The sequence below is a fragment of the Juglans regia genome, chromosome 1 (genome assembly GCF_001411555.2).
Source record: "Juglans regia cultivar Chandler chromosome 1, Walnut 2.0, whole genome shotgun sequence".
In the NCBI taxonomy this organism is placed as follows: Eukaryota; Viridiplantae; Streptophyta; class Magnoliopsida; order Fagales; family Juglandaceae; genus Juglans; species Juglans regia.
The window spans coordinates 41,346,180-41,367,251 of NC_049901.1; the positions used below are offsets into that span (position 1 = coordinate 41,346,180).

General features: G+C 36.6%; 2 protein-coding genes across 3 annotated transcripts; both read right to left on the bottom strand.

Annotated features, from left to right (window-relative positions):
• Positions 1-1,043: 1,043 nt before the first annotated feature.
• Positions 1,044-17,073, bottom strand: LOC108995653 (N-alpha-acetyltransferase 35, NatC auxiliary subunit). 2 transcript variants are annotated; one of them, XM_018971246.2, is made up of 16 exons: positions 16,803-17,073; positions 15,641-15,708; positions 14,474-14,629; positions 13,601-13,768; positions 12,733-12,883; positions 6,638-6,717; positions 5,733-6,005; positions 5,470-5,613; positions 4,380-4,514; positions 3,906-4,004; positions 3,459-3,515; positions 3,111-3,315; positions 2,599-2,717; positions 2,204-2,272; positions 1,746-1,844; positions 1,044-1,637 (listed from the first exon to the last, which is right to left on the bottom strand). In XM_018971246.2, the coding sequence occupies exons 1-16, from the start codon at positions 16,924-16,926 to the stop codon at positions 1,560-1,562; spliced, it is 2,025 nt and encodes a 674-aa protein (XP_018826791.1). In that variant the 5' UTR covers positions 16,927-17,073; the 3' UTR covers positions 1,044-1,559. The 2 variants fall into 2 exon arrangements, with proteins under 2 accessions (XP_018826791.1, XP_018826790.1); XM_018971245.2 differs by having other exon boundaries at positions 1,047-1,665.
• A 1,238-nt stretch (positions 17,074-18,311) lies between these two features.
• On the bottom strand, positions 18,312-19,595 carry LOC108995588 (probable glycosyltransferase At3g42180). Its single transcript, XM_035683332.1, has 2 exons — positions 19,236-19,595; positions 18,312-18,974 (listed from the first exon to the last, which is right to left on the bottom strand). The coding sequence occupies exons 1-2, from the start codon at positions 19,575-19,577 to the stop codon at positions 18,312-18,314; spliced, it is 1,005 nt and encodes a 334-aa protein (XP_035539225.1). The 5' UTR covers positions 19,578-19,595.
• Between the last annotated feature and the right edge of the window lie 1,477 nt (positions 19,596-21,072).

A 21,072-nucleotide genomic window follows, 5' to 3' on the forward strand; every position in this document is an offset into this window, starting at 1 on the left:
ATGTGGCGTGGCTCCCTATCATTGTGTGTTCGTCTTTGTCTCATTAAATGTGGTGTGGTTCCAGTCAGGTACATCCATCCCTCTGACTTGTCCAAATGCCAAGATTCAGGGACAAGGAGTGTCCCTGATTGTCGGCTAGTAGTGGTGTCAGACAATCCGACCCTTTGTCCTCTAGTTTGCGCGCATTGCTTGATTGCTCCTCTTCGTGGGCCCCCTGGCCCAACCCAGCTCTTGTCCTCAGGCCTTGTGGACCGAGCCTACTCCACGGGCCCGACCCTGGGGATTACTCTCCTCACATTAGTGGTTTTAACTTTTGAGAGTACAATCTCAATTTGGATAGCTTGAAATGCAAAGCAAGAAAAAAGTTAGAATTTTCCTTCTTGTTATCAGGGGAGAATTTAACGGTTACAATATGTCTATCACATTGCTTGTTTTGCCATCTATTAACCAAAGAATCTAATCATTTTAATGAAAAAGAAAACAAAGGGCAAGTCCCCTTCGTCCTTCCACCTCTCAAGGATAGCATCAATTTTTTTGATAAATCTTACTTTTTCTTAATCACTAATTTCTCATATACGCAAAACTGACAAGGAGAGATGAACAGAGAAAGGGTCCAATTATCTTAGTTTTATCACCATTCCCATGTTGATATGATTGATTAAACAATATTCAATAGATTCCCAGCAAAGCCTATGGAAGTTTGTTGGCAAATAATAATAATAATGCAACCTTGTTCATACTGCTGAGATCACCGCGATATTTTTCTGTCTTAAATCTTGTCATCTCCAGTCATACACTTGTTTATTATAACACGTCTTAAATAACTTATATTTTAATCACATAAATGAAAAAAAAATACAATATAAAATGTCCAATAACATATAACCAATAATAGAATGACAATTTATAATTAAAAATAACTTTTTCTCTTATAATAATATTATAGATGAACTTTTCCAAGTCTTTTTACCCCATGGTTTTGGAGACAAATTTATCAATAAGCCACTGATTCTCTCTCCATTCAAGCAATCTTGTCAAGTTGTCTGTATCAAAAGATAATTTTTTTTCCCCCGGTTCCTTCACATGAATGGAAGGAAAAGAGAACAAAACTTGCACTATGATCCGCCAAGAGTCTTTTGGTCTATGATACATTTTCCCTCAGCGTGTGTGTTGACTGTTGAGTTTACATTTATATATAAAATCATCCCACCTCCCAACCCAAGGAAAAAAAAAATGCAAGAAAGTTGTACATAAACAATATGTTCTTTATTTGTTTTCCCATTGAAAATTACAAAAACAATAAGTAATAAATGATTGAGAAAATTGATTGAACAAATAAGTAATGTTACAACTACTATACCGCATGACCACTTGCCACTGAATCCTGTGAAGCGTTTCAAAATTGGGGGGATATCAATGACAGCTTCAAGATCTCTTGACGACGGCGGTAGCAAAGTAAGGATGGTGGCCAAACTCAAAAGAAACCTTTAGTGTACGGTCGAGGGCTCCTACCCGGCAAATGACATTCAAGGCAATGCTATTGTGCTCTGCGACTTGCTCTATCTTTCTGAGTTCAGCCAATTTTTCAGGGTCATTGGCAAAACTACTCTTGGCCTCCTTTGCAATCCTCTGGGCATCTTTAAAGTAATTATACATGACCAGGGTCTAAGCAGAGTAAGAGAGAGCATTATTTTCAATATGAGGGAGTATGACAACAGAATGTATAGTGTTAACAAAAAACTTACAGAGAAGCGAGCATATGCTGTCGATTCCTTGAATGAGGGGTATGAGATGTGATCAGGAACGCAAGCTTTTTGTAACAGTTCAAAGTGCTGAATAAATCTCTGCAAAAGAAGCAATAGATTGTACATGTTAAATTCAAAACCATGGAGCCAAGTCAAATGAATAAAGAAGCAAAAGGCAATCAGGCCAACGAGCTAGTTAACGTAAGCAAACTAATGAAACTTTGTCAAGACTAATAGGATTAATCAATTTCAAATACAATAATTAGTCCATGTTGTAAAATTCTAGAAGAGGCATCTAAGGAAAGACCAATTGTTTCCTCCATCAAAATCAAGAAGTTTAAAGGGGTGGAAAGACAATTGAAATGGTCTCAATCAGTTTAATAATGATTGCACCATCATGTTTTCCACTTCCTGCTCTAGACTTACAAGTATACATAAAATAGGATTAGAAGCTTCACCTCTTGTTCTGTATTAAAAGGACTTGGACTCTGTACGATCATGTGTTCATTTGCCAAAGCAGCAAGCAGCTGGAAAGATTTGACTGATGAGTAGAACATTTGACTGGAAAATATTTAAGCAAAACAAAAATACTTAAGAATGTGAAGAATCTATTATCACATCCACCACATAGAATGGCCTGTCTGATTAAATCAGAAAGACTCCCCATCATAAACCTGTTCAGTGTAACTTATCAAAGAAAACAACCTGTGCAGAGTAAGGTTCTACCGATCGCAATCACCATAACCCTTCAGAGGTCAGGACGTCAACTTCTACTCCCATGCACCTTAAAAACATTTCCTAGATGTGGTCATCCACATTCTTATCATTTTTTAATTAAAGCAGGCAGAATTACCATTGTCAGCCCTTCAACAAGAAACATTTGGCATTGAACAAACAAGACTGCAGGTGGAATTCGGTATTCCCTGCCCATATCCTTCAGGGAATCTCTTTTTTTCTTTGCCTTTCGTTTACCTGTTCGACAGAAGCACAGGATCACATCAAAGGGTATCAGATACTTGGTAGAAATTTTTCAAGGGAGATACAATCACATGCATATAACAATAAAATTTATTCTGCTTCCAGACAGGAAGAGACGGAACATATTCAGAGGGGCCTGCCAAAGAGTAATTGTCAAACTACAGATCTTCTCCTAACTATTTGTCAAACTACAGGTCTTCTCTGAACTATTTGTCAAACTCCTTGCCTAACAAAAAATATACAGTAGTTTAAATGTATGTATACACAAATCTGTTCTACATCCTCATTTTTAAGGGGGGAGAAAATCTGGGCCTTGTGCATCTTGGTTCATCAAATAATGTAAGTTTCTTATGAAGTATCAAGTGACAATATAACAAGCATACTTACTAGTGTCATTCCTCGTTGCCATCTTAAGATGTGTTTTCTCTGCAAGCTTGATCAAGACAACATAAATATACCAATATACCATGCAATATTCACTTGGGGAATAGAGCTCCAACTCAAAACCCAAAATAAGAAAACGGGAAGCTATCCAGTATGTTTGCTCCTCTACCCAAAGGAGGATATGCTGGAATATTTTCACACATATATTCTGCAAAACCAAAATCAATTTTAATTGAAAATAGATCCTTCTGTTGAAAGCATCAGCATTTAATAATACTTAACAAAGTTATAAAGAATGAGAATCTTCCCTAAACAAGCAGACAAAGTTAGACACATGGCAGACTGACATACCTCGTCATCTGGAATGCTCGAGACCTCCCCAAAATCTTTTCGAAACACCAGCTCTAGCTGTTTGCCACAAAAGAGAGAACATAGATAAATTAACTGCCAAGCATGATACCTCTTGTAGAGCAAACACAATATTCATAACTTAAATAAAAAAAACTAGCAGCACAAGTCTTGCAAAAGGTTAGAACTACCTTAACACAGAATTCATATTTGCTCCTAACAGATACATGATATTTTGAACCATACAAGTAAATATACTAGTTTTTTTCACAAGTGCATACTATATAGCTTGGATGACTAAATATCATTGATCTAAATGCGGACAGCTCAAATATCAATTAAGTTATTTAAATATATCATTTTCCACGGTAAAAATGATTTTTTGAGGACATTTGACTGAACAAGAACGACAATATGATAACTCACAAGACATCAAAATAAGAGACATACCTGTACATAGATAACACGCCAATCTTGAAGCATTTTCCCCAGCTTACGCCGTTGCCATGCAGCATTTGTACATAGAATTTTGAGCATATTGATCACTAACTGTTTAAGTAATGGCAACGCATATATTAGATGAATTCCCTCCTCAAAAAACCAGAAGGATACTAAAAGCTGTTCCCCAAACTCAGCTGCACACAGGCCAAGTGACAACCTAAGTATCATTTACAATGTCTTCTGGCCAAGCCATTAATTTCGATTAATAACAATAATATCCTCATGACAAAGCTTTATTTTTTCTGTGTATTTGATATATAACTTCTCGATAATAGAGCTTTCAATTACCATGCCCTAGATTATGGAGACAACCCAAACTGGCAAATAGCATAGCTAAATGAGATGGAATTATTATTACTAAATGACTTTGGAATAGACAGCGAAGGCACACATAATTATACCAAAATATCACATTGCCTTCACCTGTCCTAGTTGCACAATATATTCATTCTTCTGAATATTATGGTTCTTTGTAACCTCGGGCAATGCTGCAGCTCTGGTGATCACAGCAAATATAGAATCCCGCCCATAAAGTTTCCCATCTTGAAGTAGCAGAAGCTGTTCATAAGTTACCAGAGTTAATAATCCAGTTATACAAAGATAAACACATAGCAATAAGTGTCTGAAGTAAAGTAGGAATCAAAACATTCCAACAAGATGAACATTTGAAACATTCTAATAAAAATAATCAGCAAAAGATAGAAGCATATATTATATAATAAGGAATTTGTAGTCGAGGCTATAGTATCTCTGCTACCATGCACTTTCCAATGTGCACAATATCTAATTTCTGGTCAATGCTTCATGCAATAGAGTATCGAGTATAAACATCCTAACAGGGCTCTTTGCTTGACTGTGAGCTATCAATCATAATCCACTCCCAAATTTATGCTCTGGCTCATACATTCGACAGCATAAGAATTAGCATCACCCTAAACATTTGCTTTAGTTTAATGTAATATGATGGGCTCTCCACCCAATGGCAGTGTGCATTTTCAAAGTTATAATGAACTCAATTATTCCTAATGCAAACAATTAGTGAGCATAAAACATCATCTTTTTTCAGTAAAATCATTATTCTTTTATCAAGTGGAAGTGGAGCCAAATCCCTCCGCTCCCATGCATTTAACCCAAGAGAAATGGAAGAGGTACCAACTTAGCATGCAGAAAAATGTTAGCATGTTTGTTTATATTACATTTCCGCAGGTACAAGGGGCAGTACAACCATAGGAGGGGAGGGCATTTACATGCCTAGAAAAGTCAAGAATCTTCCATCTGAAAGGGGAAAAAAGAAGAAACCCTGTTGTCGGGAAAAAGGATTCAATTACGTAAACAGCCTAATACCTAGAAAAAAATTACCTAAACAACCTGATACCAATAAAATTTTACCAAAACAGCCAAACAATCTCAGTGATCGTCAAAAGCTACAATCTTCAATTAACGAAATCAAAAGGTGGCACATTCATCAAATTACAACAATAAAAAAAAATAAGCCGGATGCAGTTAAACCAGCCTGAAGATGAGATCTCGCAACCAAATCAGGTTGAGATTTTTGGAACTGAACCAAGAACTGCAAAACTCCTTCTAGCAATGGGTCCAAGGAGTAGGAACATAGAATGTCTAGATCATGAAGAAGTTTCACAAAATATTCAATGGCCTGGAGGAATAGAGAGAAAATGACGTCAGGAATTATTTTTCTTCTTTTTATCAATAGATGAAGGTTTCTGCAAATATTGAAGTAGCCGACATATCTGAAGAAATTCTCTACATTCTCACCTTTTTCCAACTAAGAATTTTAATTGCACGAGGTGGAGTAGGAGCAGATAATCTAGAATTTAAGCTGGCATCAAACCCAACTGGTTGACAGCCAGAACCAGTTGTACTATCGTCTAAGACATCCTCACAACTTCCACAGGCACTAGATCTAAGAAATTCTGACGATTTGAGAATGCATTCTAGCTCCAATATGCACGATGATATATGTTTCCTTGCCAACTCCAAACCTCTCCCTTGAGGCCGCCTCATAGACGTAAGAACATGGTAAAAATGCTGAAAACAAAGGAAAGATGTTGACAATACTAATAAAAAGAAATGTAATACTGGTTTTGGTTGATGCAACAGAACAAAGGTAGTAAAAAAGTGCACTATGGTTTTTATACAAATAACTGCTAGAAGAGAACACCAAATAAAGCTAATCATAGGATTTTAGACAAGGGAGATCCAATTTTTTGCACTCATATGTAGCAGATCAGTGATCTCACACCAGCATTCTCAGAATAATTCACTTAAGCTTAGAAAACATGGAGGCATATAAAGAAAATGGGTGATGAACTGCATTTTCTATCTTTATACAGGAGTAGTATTGACAATAACAAATTAACAACAATGTCAACTAATGTTGACTGGTGCATCTTCTCAAGAAATTTTGTGCTTGTTCAAAGCATCAAAGACATATACAAGATACCATGCACTGACACACATGACCGCAATACAAAAACAATTGAAGGGTTGCTAGTATTCTGAGTTACAGCGTATAAAACAAATATCATTATGTGTAGGTACAAACATATATAAACATACACATATTATATATATCCATGTGTGTGTGTGATCATAGATGATACAGGGGTATTGATCTCTATTAATTCCAGGCCTTATAAAGAGTCTACACATGGTAAGACCTTACGAAAGCGTAAGCGGCACAACAATGCTTTGCAGTAGCCCTCTTCCAGATCAAGATTTGTTTGTAATGGCTCTATATCTGCATCAAAATAGCCAGCACTTCATAAAGAAAAAATTTTCTGAACATTTTAACATGTAGGCACACTAGATCTTACAAAGCATGAAGTACTATCAATTCTAAAGAAAAATATAATGAGTTAAAATTTCATATGATTCCGGTGTACATAGGCTATTGGTATTGTTTTCGTCAATATAATCATTATTACTTATCATAATCTTTTACTTAGAAAAAATCATCATTACTTATCAAAAAAATTATGAGACTGGACATTGGCATCAAGAAAACTTGACTAAGTTTGCCATATGGCTCAAATAGACACCTTCATTTGCTACTGAAGCTAGTATAATATTGGCCCAAAGAAAAAAGCATACCATTGCCAACATACTGTCAGAAACTCTTTCATGACCACTTCTTATATTTCACAAGGTAGCTACGGCTATGGTCTTACAATTATAATGACAATTGAATTGTTTGCAGTCTTGACAAAAATCTTCTGCTTAAAAAAAAAAAAACAAAATTAGACTCTGTTGAGGGAAAAATTAGTTGGTTGACATATTCGTGTGAAAACCTATATAAAATTATGTTGTAACAAGTGTTGAAGCCGTGTAACATGAAAATGATTGAAGTATGCTCAACACGGCTCAACTGGCGCTTGAGCGCAACCTTCCAGATAGTTTCGCTCGATGTGCACTCGATGTAGCGCTCAAGCTGAACTCTTCCAGAGAGGTTCACTCGATGTGCGCCAGACGTGTCGCTCGAGCGGTTTCTGAAAGATAACGTGCACTCGACACTTCGCTCGAGCCAATGTTCAAGACAACTTCAAATTCAGGGTTTTTAGTATCGTGATCAACAGGGACTACATATAGAACAGCTTGTTTCTATTATTTGGTGTGGAGAAATAGAGCAAAAACCCTAGTTGCTTCCAAGAGCCATAGAGAGAAACTTTTCCCCACATTGTGAATCTCTCTTGGACAAACACATCTTCACCACACCACACGCAAGATCAAACCTTATTTAAGTCCATTGAAGTGGACGTGTTCATTGGCCAGAAGGTTTCCGGAGCTGCTGTTGCTGCAGAGATCGAGAGGTTCTCGTGGGATGCTATAGAAAGGTCGGAGTTCCGACACTACATGCGTGTAGAGATCGAGTGGGTCACTCGTGGTGTTGCAAGCCAAGTTTAGGAACTACAAAGGTTTTGTGAGTGTCTCTATATTGGTTTTAACAAACTTTTTCTATAGTTGATTTTAGGTGGTGTCTTACACCCGGAGTGGTTTTAGAATTTGAAAACGTTCTTCAAATGAGTTTTCACTTCGTGACAAAATCTCTGTGTTGATTATTTGTGTGATTTGTTTTATCTCTTAATTGCTTACTTGTGTATATATTTTATTAGACCAGAAAATTCGAATTGCACCTATTCACCCCCCTCTAGGTGTTGTATTGGATAGAATCACTGCCTTTTCAATTAGTATCAGAGAGGGTTCACTCCGCTAGGATTTAGTTCCTGAGTGTGATCCTGCTGTAGTAGTTAAAATGGATAGGTCTCAATCACTCACATCGCCACCATATTTTGATGGTAGCAATTATGCATATTGGAAAGTTCGAATGAGAGCTTTTCTAAAATCCATAAATGAACGTGTGGGTTTCCATGGTAAGAGGATGGAAACAACCTGTTACAATCGTTGAAGAAGTTGAAATTCCCAAAAATGTGAAAAATTACTCCAAGGATGAAGTCAACGAGTGTAATTGGAATAGTAAAGGCCTAAATGCGATTTCATGGCCGTATCCCAGGATGAGTTCAAGCGAATCTCCATGTGTGAAATTTGCAAAGAGGCATGGGACATTCTTGAAATTATTCATGAAGGTACCAAGGCTGTGAAGAACTATAAGCTTCAAATATTGACTACCAACTTTGAAGAACTCAGAATAAGGGATGATGAAACATTTGACGTCTTTTATATGCAAATTAAATGACATTGTCAACTTTTGTTTTAATTTAGGGGACAAACTTCTAGAAAATAGAACTGTGAGAAAAGTTCTCAGATCTCTTCCTGAGAGATTACGTCCCAAAATCACTGCCATTGAAGAGAGCAAAGATTTGGACAATATGAGGATTGAAGAGCTGGTGGGCTCTCTACAAACCTATGAACATACTTTTCCTGTGGATAAGAAAAATAAGTCCATAGCCCTCAACACTATCAATGAGTCATCCGATGAGTTAGCTATGAGTGACAAAGAAATAGTTTTTTATGCTAAAAAATTTAGGAAGATGTTTGTGTCTAGAAATAGAAAGAACTGGGGACAAAAGAAGAAAAAGTTTGAGAGAGTCGATAGAAATTTCAGTTCAGGAAATAAGGAAAATAGCTCTAAGAAATACACTAGAGTTACCAAAGACAAGGTACAATCTGATATACAGTGTCATGAATGTTATGGTTTTGGGCACGTTCACCTTGAGTGTGCAAATTACAGAAAGGGAAAGCAAAGGGTGCTTCCTTGAGTGATAATGGTTCTAAGACAAGTGACTCTTCAGAGAGCCCCTCTCTAAAGAAAAATCTCAACTACATGACATTCACTTTTTCTGTTGGTGGCCAAAGTCACAGAAGTGAATCAACGTTTGAAAATGAGATTATATCCAGAGATGAAAATGAGTTGCAGGAAATCTATGAGAAGTTGTACAAGAAATGTGTAAAATTGAGGAAACTCAATAAAGCACATATTGAGAATATAGATATCTGCAAAAGAGAAAAGGAGGATCTCCACGGTAAATTGAATGAAGCCATTTGTCTAACCGATCAGTTGCAAAAGAGGAATGTGTCACTCAAGGATAAAGTAAAAATGCAGGAAAGTGAGTTGATTTTGTTAAACGATAAACTGAAAAAACATTTCATTAAGCAATTAATCAGACATTGAGTTCAATTAGACAAACAACAGCAGCATGTGATACAAAAATAAAAGTTGCTCCCCCAAAAAAAATGTGTTACTAACACCTATCCTTCTTCCCCTACATCAATACCATTCCTCCTGAATTTATATAACTCCCCATTTTTATCACAACAGGCTAAGGGTCTCAATTATCACCATCACTCTGACTGCCACCATCATCATCGAAGCGCTCCTCCATATCGTTTAAGCGTTGAGTCACAAGCTGTTATAGGCTTCAACTTTAGCATCAATGCTATCAAACCGGGTTAGGTACTCAAGGACCTGCTGAAGGATAGGCTCGGTCGAACCTGGTGCCGAGCTAGGAGGCTGTGAGATGGATGGCCGAGAGCTCGATGGCTAAGAGGAGGGTGCAGAGGATGCTCAACACTTAGAGGGTGAGGGGTAATGTGAGCACGACTAAGCTGCTTGGTCCTATGACCAATAGGAACCTTAAGAGGGATTCTAGGCTCATGGGGAAGAAATGCGACTGCGAGAGGTCTAACCAATTGATGAGGCAGGCAAATGGCAATCCAATCCATACTTTGGTGGAATTAAAGGCCTCAAGCAAGACCCGGCAAAAATGACTCCCCAGATCAATGGAGACATCATTGATCAGTGCATACAGAAGAGTGGCACAGTCAAGACCCACATCACTCTGATGACCAGTAGGATACAAATTTGTAAGGACAATCCTACTGAGGATGAGATATTCAGGTGGAAATCTTTTTTTTTTATGAGTAATAAATTATTTCATTGATAAAAGAAAGTAGGCATAGCCCAGGTACACTGAAGTATACATGTGAATTCAGGTGGAAATCTTACCATTAGAAGGGGTGATTTACCATCCCAACTACTAGACGTACCAATCATTGCTGAATGTGTATCCCTATACACGGACATCTCCTCTTAGTTCACCAGTCATTGCTGAATGTCTGTATGGTACGTCTAGTGGTTGGAATGGTAAGTCACTCATTCTAACGGTAAGATTTCCACCTGAATATCTCATTCTCAGTAGAATTGTCCTTACAAATCTGTATCCTACTGGTCATCAGAGTGATGTGGGTCTTGACTGCGCCACTCTTCTGTATGCACTGATCAATGATGTCTCCATTGATATGGGGAGTCATCTTTGTTGGGTCTTGCTTGAGGCCTTTAATTCTACCAAAGTACGGACTGGATTGCCATTTGCCTGCCTCATCACTCGGTTGGCCCTCTCGAAGTCAGTAGTGTTTCTTCTCCATGAGCCTAGAATCCCTCTTAACGCTCCTATTGGTCGTAGAACCATGCAACTTAGTCGTGCTCACATTACCCTTCACTCTCTGATTGTTGAGCATCCTCATGCACCCTCCTCTCAGCCATCCAGCTCTCGGCCATCCAGCTCATAGCCTCCTAGCTCGGCACCATCCACATCGGCACCAAGTTCAACCGAGCCCAACCTTCAGCAGGTCCTTGAGTACTTAGCCCGCCTTGATGCTAAAGTTGAAAGCCTACAGCAGCTTGTGACTCAACGCTTCAACGATATGGAGGAGCGCTTCGATGATGATGATGATGGTGGCAGTCAGAGTGATGGTGATAATTGAGACCCATGGCCTGTTGTGACAAAAAGGGGGAGTAGTATAAATTCAGGGGGAGTGGTATAGATGTAGGGGGAGTAGTAAGAAAGGAAGAAGGATAGGTGTTAGTAACACATTTTTTGTGGGGAAGTAGCTTTTGTTTTTGTATCACATGCTACTTGTGCTGCTGTTGTTTGTCTAATTGAACTCAATGTCTGATTAATTGCTTAATGAAATGTTTTTTTTATGAAATATGTGCTTGTCATGTCTATATGTGTATTCTGGTTTGTGATTTGCGAATAGACATTGATTATACTTATGAGAATATTTCTTGCATATTTTTGTCGGTACGTTTAACCGTTTGCTAAGTGTTTGCAAAAATATCTCAACGTGTTCAAAACTATGCTTGAATCTGGGAATCTTGTTTGGGGTGTTGTAACGCCCCAATGGAAGGCCCAAACCACATGGCTTATACTCCAAAATAACTAGTCAATGATACAATTGGAGCCTCATTAGAACCTTATAATAAAGAGCAAGAACTTCTCATTCCCAAGCAATGTGGGATCCCATACACCACCTACCCTTATCCATATCATATGGGATATCACAGGTGTGGTGTGTACGATTAGGTCCTATGTATAAGTTAAAGGTTTTGTCATAGAAATGCCAAAGGGGGAGATTGTTTAGGTAAAAATTAGTTGGTTGGCATATTCTTGTAAAAACCTGTGCAAAATTATGTTGTAACAAGTGTTGAAGCGGTGTAACATGAAAAGGATTGAACTGTGCTCAACACGGCTCAACTATCACTCGATGTGCGCTCGACATGTTGCTCGAGCGGTTTTTGAAAGACAACGTGTGCTCGATTTGCACTCGACACTTCGCTCGAGCCAATGTTCAAGACAACTTAAAATTCAGGATTTTGAGCGCTGTGATCCAACAAGGACTATATATATAACAACTTGTTTCTGTTCTTTGGTGTGGGGAAACAGAGCAAAAACCCTAGTTGCTTCCAAGAGCCATAGAGAGAAACTTTTCTCCACATTGTGAATCTCTCTTGAACAAACACATCTCCACCACACCACACTCAAGATCAAACCGTATTTAAGTCCATTGAAGTGGACGTGTTCATTGGCAGGAAGGTTTCCGGAGTTGCTATTGCTGCAGAGATCGAGAGGTTCTCGTGGGATGCTATAGAAAGGTCGGAGTTCCGATACATATACGTGTAGAGATCGAGTGGGTCACTAGTGGTGTTGCAAGCTACAAAGGTTTTGTGAGTGTCTCTATATTGGTTGTAACAAACTTTTTCTATAGTGGATTTTAGGTGGTGTCTTACACCCGGAGTGATTTTAAAATTTGAAGACATTTTTCAAATGAGTTTCCACTTCGAGACCAAATCTCTGTGTTGATTATTTGTGTGATTGGTTTCATCTTTTAATTGCTTGCTTGTCTATATATTTTATTAGAAAATAAAATTCGAACTGCACCTATTAACCCCCCACTAGGTGTTGTATTGGATAGAACCACTGCTTTTTCAAACTCAAACAAGAGATCTAAAAATTACCTTCTAACACTCTTCTTCTTGAGGATTGGGCTTTGCAAGCACGCAATTGGCGAGAAGTTGTTTCTTCAACAGCATTTAGCAATGATAAGCACTTTTCATCTCCATCCCCATCCAAGGGAAGGCCGTATGCCATTGTAAACAGATCCTCTTCCTGAAAAAGAAACAAATAAGGTCCAATGCATTCTTTTGTTTTTTTTTTATCGGTAAACAAAATTTAAATGATCATAAAATAGACAAAGGCCCAAGCATACGGGACATATACAAGTCATCACCTATGCGTGCTAGTTTAATGATACAAGGAAGTCATGAAAATTCATGCCATCAAAATCAATTACAATCAACCAATGAAGTCAAGTATTGAAAAATAGACTTCTAATCTCATCCATTGACCGCTCTCAATCTTTAAAATTTCTTTCATTCCTCTCCCTCCAAATACATTACCATAGACAAATTGGAACCATTTTCCATACTATTGCAATCTGAGAGTTGCCCTGGATGCCTCACCAAGAAGCTAGGAAGTCGATTACCCTTTTCGGCATCACCCAAGCCAATCCCATCCGAGCAAAGAAGTCATTCCACAAGGTCATAGCAATCTCACAATGAAGTGATAGATGATTTGCAGACTCTCCGCTCTTTTTGCACATACAAAACCAATTCATGACTATGATGTGGCATTCTTTTGTTTTTCTTGATCCAAGGCCAAATGTAGTAATATACATTTCATTGCAAAGTCTACTTATCAGAATATTAAACGACTCCCATAGACAATGTTCACCTCAAATTAGGGAAAAATCGATACCAGAAACTTGTTTCATAAAATGAAGAGAGATTATTAAGAGAGGCAAAAAGAGTTGTTGAAATACTTTACTTCATGTGTACGTGCATCTGAGACAACTGAAATAACTGCCTTGCAGGTTGCACGTATGACTCTGCAATAAGAATGGAGCAAGGCGTGGGAAGATGTCCTATCAGGCCTCAAAAGATAGATACAAGAGAAGACAGTTTGTGCCAATGAATGACCCTTGTGCCATGTCGCCTGCAATGGAGGATTGTAATTTAGATGAGAGCACAAATATCAGGCAAGACACATATCGAAGAATATAATTTGCATAGAAAAACATAAAAAGGTGGTTAGATTGTGGCAACACAGACACGGACATATGACATGGTTGTGATTCATAAAAGAGACATCTAATCCTACATATGCACATATATATTCCTGGTTGTATATGTATATGAGTGTGTTTGTGCATTGTACGTTTTTTTTTTTTTTTACTTTTTTTCCCTTATCGAAAAAGACTGATATTTTAAATACAAGATCTAACTAGATAAATTTCACACCAGACTCCATAATAAGAGGTTTAAAATAAGAAAAAAAATGAGCACCTTAGGAAGAAATATATGGGCCATTTATATAAATAAATGAATTAGCTGATAAAGAGGGTAAATTTGTGTATCAGACATACACATGCACACGCGCACACACCAGAGAGAGAGAGAGAGAGAGAGAGAGTAGCATTTCTTTGATGCCTCTCTTCTCTTCAGGTCTTCTATTCCTTCATTAATATCATCAACCTATGACTCTTATTTTTGGTGGGAGAAGCTTTATTCCTTTAATTTTCCAAAAGCATAATCTATGAACCTTCATGTGTCACTAAATGTTGAAAAAAATAAAATTTTGTATAGAGCTGGGTATGTGCTATGTACAGAAGACTAATCATGAAAAGTAAATTGCATATACCTCACACGCTAGAAGATGGTCCATTATATCAATGGTGCGTTGAACATCAACAGTTTTGTCAAAGCTAATAGGAACTGGAGCAGCGCCATTCTCAATGGCTTCATCAACAGAGTAGTATTTACAAACAATACCAGAATCCATCTTTGGATCCATTATCTGGTAAAAATAACAATTACAAACTAAGATGCATAGAGTAAGAATATAGAGAACAAAATAAAACAAAGTTTGCAGGGGATAACAGTAATATTATGCAAATCTTTGTATTCAAGAGCCACGTTAGGGAAAAACAAACAATGAAATGGAATTCAATAACATATGCATGAAAGTTACTGTATCAATTCATTTTAGGTCATATCCAACAAGCAATTATATTTTCTGGATATATTGACACATAATTTCAGAGAGTAATCTCTTCTAATTGGCATGGTATCTGTTCGCTCCCGATGTACTTGGACTTTACTGTAGTTCTCCTTTTATTAACGGAATTTACAATGCTGTTCAATGCTAGGGCTGTGCAAAAATTCCTAAATTCTGACTCTACTTCAATTTGAGTTGGAGTTTCGGAGTTCGGACTTGGACTTACTGACATTAATTTAAAATAAAATAAAAAATAGCTGAAAGGTGTCGTTCTTGTAAAAGGCATTGTAATGGTGCATTTGGAAAGTGCTCCAATCGGAGTCGGATTCCAAATCTTCATTGGGATTTTTTCAGAAACCCTAGAATTTTGTGTTTCTACTGGATTATTCTTGGTTTTACTTGTAGGTTCTCCAACGAACAAACCAAGGTTATGCTTCTTTTTGTCTTTGGCAATGGGTTTTTGGAAATCTTTGACATGGGAGGGACTTTTTGGGTATTTGATGATGATGATCTATTTCTTTTGTTAATTCTATTGATTTATTTATTTGCTTCTATTTTCGTCCCTCGTGAGTTTGGGTTAACAGATGAATGTATTTGTAGAATGATGAGACGGCTTTAAGAGTCTTGATTCTTCTCAGAATATAAAAATGACCCCAACACCAATTGAAGTTAGAGTTTAGAGCCTTGATTCCAACTCCCAATCCTATTTAATGCAGCATAAATCTAGTACAAATACAAATAATTTATGTTTAGACAACAAAACTAGGAAAAAAAATAAAGATTAATCCTTATAGAAGACATTGAAAGTACCTCCAATGCAGACATGGCAGCAAAAAGATTAAAATTATCTCCGTGAATAAGGTCACCATCTCGAAGATCTGTGACCACATATTATGAAAAGAACATGAATTAAAAGCAAAGCTAAAAAACAAAATGAGTAAGCGATACCAATAATCACATTAGACCCTGTATTTTGCATCATATACTTAAATTTACATTTCATTCTGATATGCAGATTTAGAATTTAAGATTACACCAACCCTGTCCCATCCTTTTACCACCTGAGTCAAGATCTGAGTGGAAATAAAAAGATCTTTAAAAAAAACAGAGAGAGAGAGACCCGATCAATTGGGAGCATGGATATCATACCCACATGGTACAAATGTCACTGAAGATAATCTCATTCCCATTTCATCTAGCACTATAATGCTATGTCAGTGAGTGTGGCCGAGAAAGTGTTTAAAAAGGAAAAAAAAATAATTAACCTTATTGCATTTAGAAAAAAGGGCCATTATCCAGTGGTGAACTGGGAGAAATGGCTTGAATTCCCATCGTTCGGTATTTGCATAGGGTAGTCATCTAGACTTGAAAGTTGAATCCGTGCACTTACACTTACCAAGCCCCACACTTCTATAGTTGCGAGAAACAATCCCCTTAGGTATTGTATTTGAAAAAAGAAAAAGGGAAAACTCAACTAACCAAATGAGTGGATATGACCAGTACAATAAGCATCCAGATTCCATAGTTTCAGGGGAACCAAATGCCAAAACATTCATTTTCATTAAAAACAGAAAATCATAAAATTTGAGTAATTTATTGCTTTTCGTATACAATCTTAGCAACAGATGAAGCATCAAAGTTATGGCCCTTTACCCACTTTTCACAGTATAGTTTCTCAAAAAAGCCAAAATATTAAACATTATCGATTCAATAAACAGTCCAGTCCTCCGCAACCAAACAAAGCCTTGTTAATTAAAGAATGACGAGGGCCAAGATCTTCATTGAACTAATGGAAGCTAAATATTCCATTTGTCTCCTTAGAAAAACTGAAGTTTCTTCCTTCCAGCCGTGGGAAGGGGTAAAACAGCTAAATCATATAACTCAAATATTCTTCGCTTTTCTTTTATTTTCTCGACAAGCAAACAGAGTGGAATCAGGGATGAGAAGCGAATTAAGGAAAGAAGGAATCAACCTTTACATGCGGATTCGAGGAGGGGTGAGACATCAGCCCAGACCGAGTTATCTCCAAAAGGAATGGAGGCGCGTGCGGATACGGATATGTCCACTGCCGCTTCCTGGGCACCATTATCGGCCATTACTAGAAGCTCAAATTGTCCTTTGTACTCGGGATTCTCTCTCCGATGTCTTTGAGAAACTGACTGTACCGGTCTTCGCAAGTGCTTTGTGTCCAAACAGTCAAAGACCCTTTTTCTTTTAGGGTACGAGAGAGAGAGAGAGTGAGAGAGAGTGAGCGCCTGCGTCAGGGTTTTAGCCTTTTAGGGTATGGAAATGGAGCGGGTCGGGTCGGGGTCGTTTCTTTGTACTTGGTTACTCCTTGGTTTAGTTTATGGAGAGGCTATTCTGAGGTTGAACTCACAGTTCTTTCCATGAGCTCTTGGGTTTTATTGTAGATGATTGGACATTCATCACCACCCATATAACTAAATTAATCATTAAAAAGCAGTTTTCCAGAAAAATAAGTAATTAATCATGGTCGTTGATATTTTAATTCACAATTACTTAGTATTTGAATCGAATCAATTGAATATGCCAATCAAAGTTTCTTCGATGTCTTTAATCATTTTATGATAGAATTTATGACTTTGTTTGATGAGTAGTTCTTGATATAGTTTATGACATTTTTATAGGTTCACGTGATTTGATATAATATATATATATATATATATATATATATCTCTTTCAAATTAAAAATATATTATCAATTTGTAAGCTCGTTATACACAAAATATATTACAAGAGTTAAATGTTTTAATTGCAAAGAGATTCTATAAAAATAAACTCATAAATTGATATAATTGGATGTGGTACATTATATTAAAAAATTAATTTTATTATAAAATAGATCTAATATATTATATGAAGTCATATCAATTTATAAGTTTACTTTTTTAAGATCTCATTATAACTATAGCATTTTTTTTTTTTCAAATATTGTAAAGAATCTCCATAATAAGTGGTGTAGACCAAATCTTCCATCCAAATCATTCCTAAAGTAACAAAACTCTCCATAATAAAACTCTACAAGTAACAAAACTTACTTGTAAGAGCGAACCTTCCACAATCTTCCACCTATGATTCAAATTCTGTGTTTGGTTATCAAACATCTCTCAACTTATCTCAACTTATCATTACAATTTTTTCAAATTCTAACATAAAATATAATAAACAATTCAACTTTTTCAAATCTCAAAATAATAATAATATTAAAAAATAATATTCTAACAATATTTTATCATCTCAACTCAACTCAGTTCAACATCCAAACACAACCTTACTCTACATACCCATGACTTTCTTGGAGATGAAGAAACCTACATGCCAATGTTAATTTGATGTTTGTTCTTCTTCTTTTATCTTTCGTTGTAAATATGATTTTTTTTTCCTGTCTCATGAACATGAAACGTATTGAATTCTTAGAAGCTGTACAAATTGTCAAATACTATGGGTAAAGGAAACTACATTACGGTAGCCGAATGTCAAGTCTTCTAAGCCAAACAGAGTGAAGCAACATATGAAAAACATCAAAAGGCTTTGCTGGTCGGTTCATCTCAAAATGTCTTCGCACTTTTGTCACCCTCCTCTGCATTTTCAAGTACTGAAAGTTTGGAATACCTTTCAGAATCGTCTTGATCTCTGGAATTCTGTTTGTTGGAATTTGCAGCGAGAACTTGCTCCAATCAAGCACATCACTGAAGGGTAGAACATAGTAATCAGAAACTATAACCGGGACACACCCAGCATGAATTGCCTCCACCAATCTTGGGCTCGCTACTTCATAACCACTTGGGCACAAGCAAAACTTGCTCTGTCCCATGAGTTTGCTGTAATTTTGGTTCTCAGGAAGGTGTTCGAAGACTCGGATATCCTCGTCTTTGTCCTTCCAATGTGCGAACAAGATGTTCCTGATGTCTCCATGCGCCCTTCCGGCAAAGAAGCCGAGGATTGTACGCTTAGCAGTGGGTAGGCCGATGTCGCGAGGAGGGTTGAGCTTGAAAGGTTCTAAGTTAAACTCTGGTAACGAGACGTCTCTCTTAGGCTCAAATCCTTCTGAGGTGTTGGCATTACATAGCACTCTTATGAAATTCTTGTAGAGTTCAGGCTTCTCTTTCGACACTTGTGGTGCCTGAAATTTGAAGCCGAATATATGTTAATTGATGCACGAAAAACATAATAGAAAAACAAAGTATATATGTCTTAAAATATTTAAGAGAAGTATTACAAATATAAAAAGATTATTATATAAAAATAAATTTATAAATTCACGTAATTTCATCGTATAATTTGTTAGATCTATTTTATAATATATGAGTAACAATGATACTGGAATTAACGTTTGCAAAGAAATAAAAAACAAAAACAAAAACAAAAATGCAATAGAACATACCCAATCATGACAGGAGACTAAAAAATGGTCAGCTCCACTGCTTCTGTTCCAGTATGGGTATTTTTTACGGACGGTGTAGATGTAATCGGTGACAATACGGACCAATCGATCACGATCGTAGGTGGTGATGGGCAGGTAGATGTACTCAACGATGTAGGTAACACTTATGGGTAGGAAGAACACATGGGCCTCATCGGGATGATGGGCCATGAACGTGCTCATACCGCCGTCCATTTCATCGATGAAGTGGCCCTCGATGGAGTAGATGTGCTTTGTGGGCCCATCGTGGACCAATGGTTGTTCTCCTTCCTTATAGGTCCACACTTTGAATCTCTTCACCATCTCAATATGACTCCTAATGGTCAACGCACAATACTTATGAATATTATTTCATAAACAAAAAGCCTATAAGATCCATCTCTTTTTATTAGCTTAAATTTTTTAAATGAATAGTAATTTCACATGATATCAAAACAGAAATTATATATTTAAACCTTGACTCTACACTTTATTTTATTTAATTAAATATTTCACATGTTGGACTATCCATTGGTAGAGAGTTGAATAATTTAAAGTGTAAAGTATCAAACAAAATATATATACATAGAACATTAAGGCGAACCATTATAACATAATAATCGATGGAGGACGATGAAAAATGAAACTATTTATATTGTTTGTGTATATATGTACGTAGTTGCTACAACGCATAATATATTAATATATCATAGTACTGCATATCACACACATGATATAAATCAATACATATCATTAGAGTTATATATGTACATACATATATAGTAATTAGTAGGACAATACATATGATATGGTATATATTAAGATATTACTAATTTTAAAACCTTATGTTTCCAATCATGTCATTAATGATCAGTTGACTAGTACGTAATGATATTCATCTTCTTTTTAATCATAATATTTTTATAACAATCATCTCGTGCATGGCCGCATCTAATCATGAATTTTTTGCAATATCAGAAAATAATGATATTGATCATTTGATTATTTTTTAAATATATATATATTAGATGTAAAACAGAATGTCATAATTATATATATATATATATATATAAAAGGAAATCAAAATCAAATATATATATATATATATATGATGTGATATGATATGATATGATCTACATATATGTTGACTTACTGATGAAAGGCATAGGCATTTCTGTAAATGCATCCTCTCGGGATGAAACCGATCACTGATCCCTTGTCGTGGGACGTAAAATTCCTAGTAAGAATCGCTTTGCGAATAGCCGCTCGTGCTCTAGCCAAGTCTGCTTCAATCCTTTCCGTACTACTTTTCTTCTGCACAATATATAACACCAGAAACGTACACACAATTAATTATATAGGAAAAAATTTGAATGAATACATACATACATGATACATGCATATATATATATATATATATATATATATATATATATATATGACTTGTGATGATATGATCAAAGACGACGTCGCACTTTGATATGGCTGGAAGAAGTATGGACGTTCCTGGGTTCAAGAGTGAAGGGAGTTGAGGAGGGCGGAGGACCATGCAGTAGAACTGAATCAGATATTTGATGTGCAGACACGGTTGGAGCAGATGCTGGTGAAACAGCTTGTTTGGCTGTTAATTGGTAATTGGTTTGTGTATGGTAAAAAGTTGGTATGAAAGCTGGAAGAAGCTGCTGAATGTGCAAGTGATGATCATCATCTGCATCATGGCTACTTTTGTTTAAGCTGGTAAGGGAGAAGTAGAGATCAAGGAATATCACAAGGAGCATGATCATCAGGAGGAGAAAAGTTAATGGAACTGGAATAGGTA